General features: G+C 52.0%; 1 protein-coding gene across 1 annotated transcript; it reads right to left on the bottom strand.

The window, feature by feature from the left end:
- Nucleotides 1-375: 375 nt before the first annotated feature.
- On the bottom strand, nt 376-828 carry LOC143852480 (uncharacterized). The gene has a single exon (XM_077361864.1). The coding sequence runs from the start codon at nt 826-828 to the stop codon at nt 376-378; it is 453 nt and encodes a 150-aa protein (XP_077217979.1).
- Nucleotides 829-2,470: the final 1,642 nt, after the last annotated feature.

Below are 2,470 nucleotides of genomic sequence, written 5' to 3'. Positions count from 1 at the left end.
CTCTACGTTTTGCTCTGTGATCTGAGCTAGAGGTTCGGCCTCCACCCACTTGGTAAAATAGTCAATGGCCACCACGACGAACTCGCGTCTTTCAGAGGCTGGTGGAAAGGGGCCCAGGATGTCCATCCCCCATACTGCGAACGGAGCCATGGATACAGCAGGTTGGCGGATGGTGGGAGAGAACTTCTTGCATCTCTCGCACTTCTTGACCAGGTCCAGAGCATCTTGCCTTAAGGTTGGCCAGTACAGGCCTCTCAGCAGCACTTTGAATGACAGGGCCTTACCCCCTAGGTGTTCCCCACAAATCCCTTCGTGCGTCTCTTGTAGGGCGTATGCGGCGTTGCCTGGCCGGAGGCACTTTAGGTATGGGAGGGTCTACGACCTTTTATACAGGCTCTCACCATTGAGGGAAAATCGGGTTGCTCTCTGTACTACTTTGCGGGCTTCCTTCTTCGCTTCGGGAAGCTTCCCACTACGTAGGTACTCGATGATTTTGTCCATCCAGCACGGCTCGCATTCGACTTGCATTACCTCGACGGCCTCATTCTCGATACTAGATTTCTGTAGAAACTCCATACATATACTTCCTAGAGTGGTGTAACCGGAGGCTGCCAGCTTAGATAGCACATCTGCCTTTGCATTTTTCCTTCTAGGAATCCTGACGACCTTGATGTCTTTGAACTTACTAGCCAACTGGCGGACCTTGGAGAGATATTTAATCATGCGCTCGTCGCGGGCTTCATAGACTCCTTGGATCTGGTTCGCAACCAGCTGGGAGTCGCAGTACGCCTTCAGTCTTTGAGCGCTGGTCTGGACTGCTAGGTTCATTCCGGCGAGGAGGGCCTCATATTCTGCCTCATTGTTGGACTCACGGAATCCGAACCTTAGGAAGTAATCCAGAGCGAAGTTGTCAGGCCCGGTAAGAATCAAAACGGCTCCACAGCCACCCTTGTTCGAAGATCCGTCCACGTACACTTCCCAGAGTGGCTCGATGATCGATGGATCCTGTTCTGTCGGTACGGGGACGATTTCTATGCTTACTGGTTCAGTCTCGATTTCTGTTCGTTCCCCAGTTGTTACCTTCTCCACAACCGGGTTTTGGACAGTTTTGGATTCGGTGCTCCGTTGGGGGATGGTGCATCTAGCCACGAAGTCTGCCAGCACTTGAGCTTTTATGGCTGGCCTAGGCAAGTACTAGATATCAAATTCGCTCAGCTCCACGGCCCATTTCACAAGACGCCCCGAGGTGTCCGGTCTGTGGAGAACTTGCCTGAGCGGCTGATCGGTCATGACCTTTATTGTGTGGGCTTGAAAGTATGGCCTCAGTTTTCTGGCCACCATGATCAGGACGTACGCCAGTTTCTCAACCCGCTGGTACCTAGTCTCAGCATCGTGCAGGACCTTGCTGACATAGTAGATCGGTTTCTGTTGGTTGTGCTCTTCTCGAACTAGCAAGGTTGCCAATGCCATGGGGCTTGCGGACAGGTACAAGAGCAGCTCCTCCCCCGGCTCTGGCTTTGTCAACAGCGGTGGGGAGGACAAGTACTGCTTCAACTCCTCGAATGCGGCTTGGCACTCCTCTGTCCAAGGTGATGTCTTGATACCTTTGACGGCGTTGAAGAAAGGCAGGCATCTCTCTGCGGACTTTGAGATGAAGCGCCCCAGCGCGGCTACCATCCCGGTTAGCCGTTGTACTTCTCTGATGGTTTTCGGTGGGGTGAGCTCCACCACGGCCTTGATCTTCTCTAGGTTGGCCTCTATCCCTCTTTGGCTTACCATAAACCCCAAGAACTTTCCTGAGCTGACGCCGAAAGTGCACTTGCTGGGGTTGAGCTTCATGTTATGCTCTCTTAGGACTTGGAATGTTTCTCTCAGGTCGGAGACATGATCTTGCGCACTTCGGCTTTTGACTAGCGTATCATCCACATAGACTTCCATGTTACGGCCGATCTATTTCTGGAAGAGCTTATTGACGAGCCTTTGATAGGTGGCCCCGGCATTCTTTAAGCCGAAGGGCATGACGCGGTAACAATATGTTCCCTGATCTGATATGAAGGAGGTCTTTGGTATATCCGATTCATACATTCTGATTTGATTGTATCCGGAGAAGGCGTCCATGAAGCTCAGCAGTTCGTGACCTGCGGTGGCATCTATCAGCTGGTCGATTTTTGGTAGCGGGTAGCTGTCCTTGGGACAAGCCTTGTTTAAGTCGGTGAAATCGACGCAGTTCCTCCACTTCCCATTAGATTTCTTTACCAAGACCACGTTAGCCAGCCAATCAGGATATTGAATTTCCCGAATGAAGTCAGCTCTCAAGAGCTTCTCCACTTCTTCCTTTATCGCCTGTCGCCTTTCCAGGGCAAAATGTCTTCTTTTTTGTTTCACCGGCCTGCAGGTCGGATCAACACCGAGTCTGTGTGTGCTGACCTCCGGTTCTATGCCGGGCATGTCAGCGAGAGCCCGTGCAAAG

This window comes from Tasmannia lanceolata, unplaced genomic scaffold (assembly GCF_043159265.1).
Source record: "Tasmannia lanceolata isolate RefF3 unplaced genomic scaffold, GAP_Taslan_0.1 ptg000019l, whole genome shotgun sequence".
NCBI classification, from domain to species: domain Eukaryota; kingdom Viridiplantae; phylum Streptophyta; class Magnoliopsida; order Canellales; family Winteraceae; genus Tasmannia; species Tasmannia lanceolata.
Note: the sequence above shows the minus strand (reverse complement) of the source record. Positions and strands in the feature narration are given on the sequence as shown.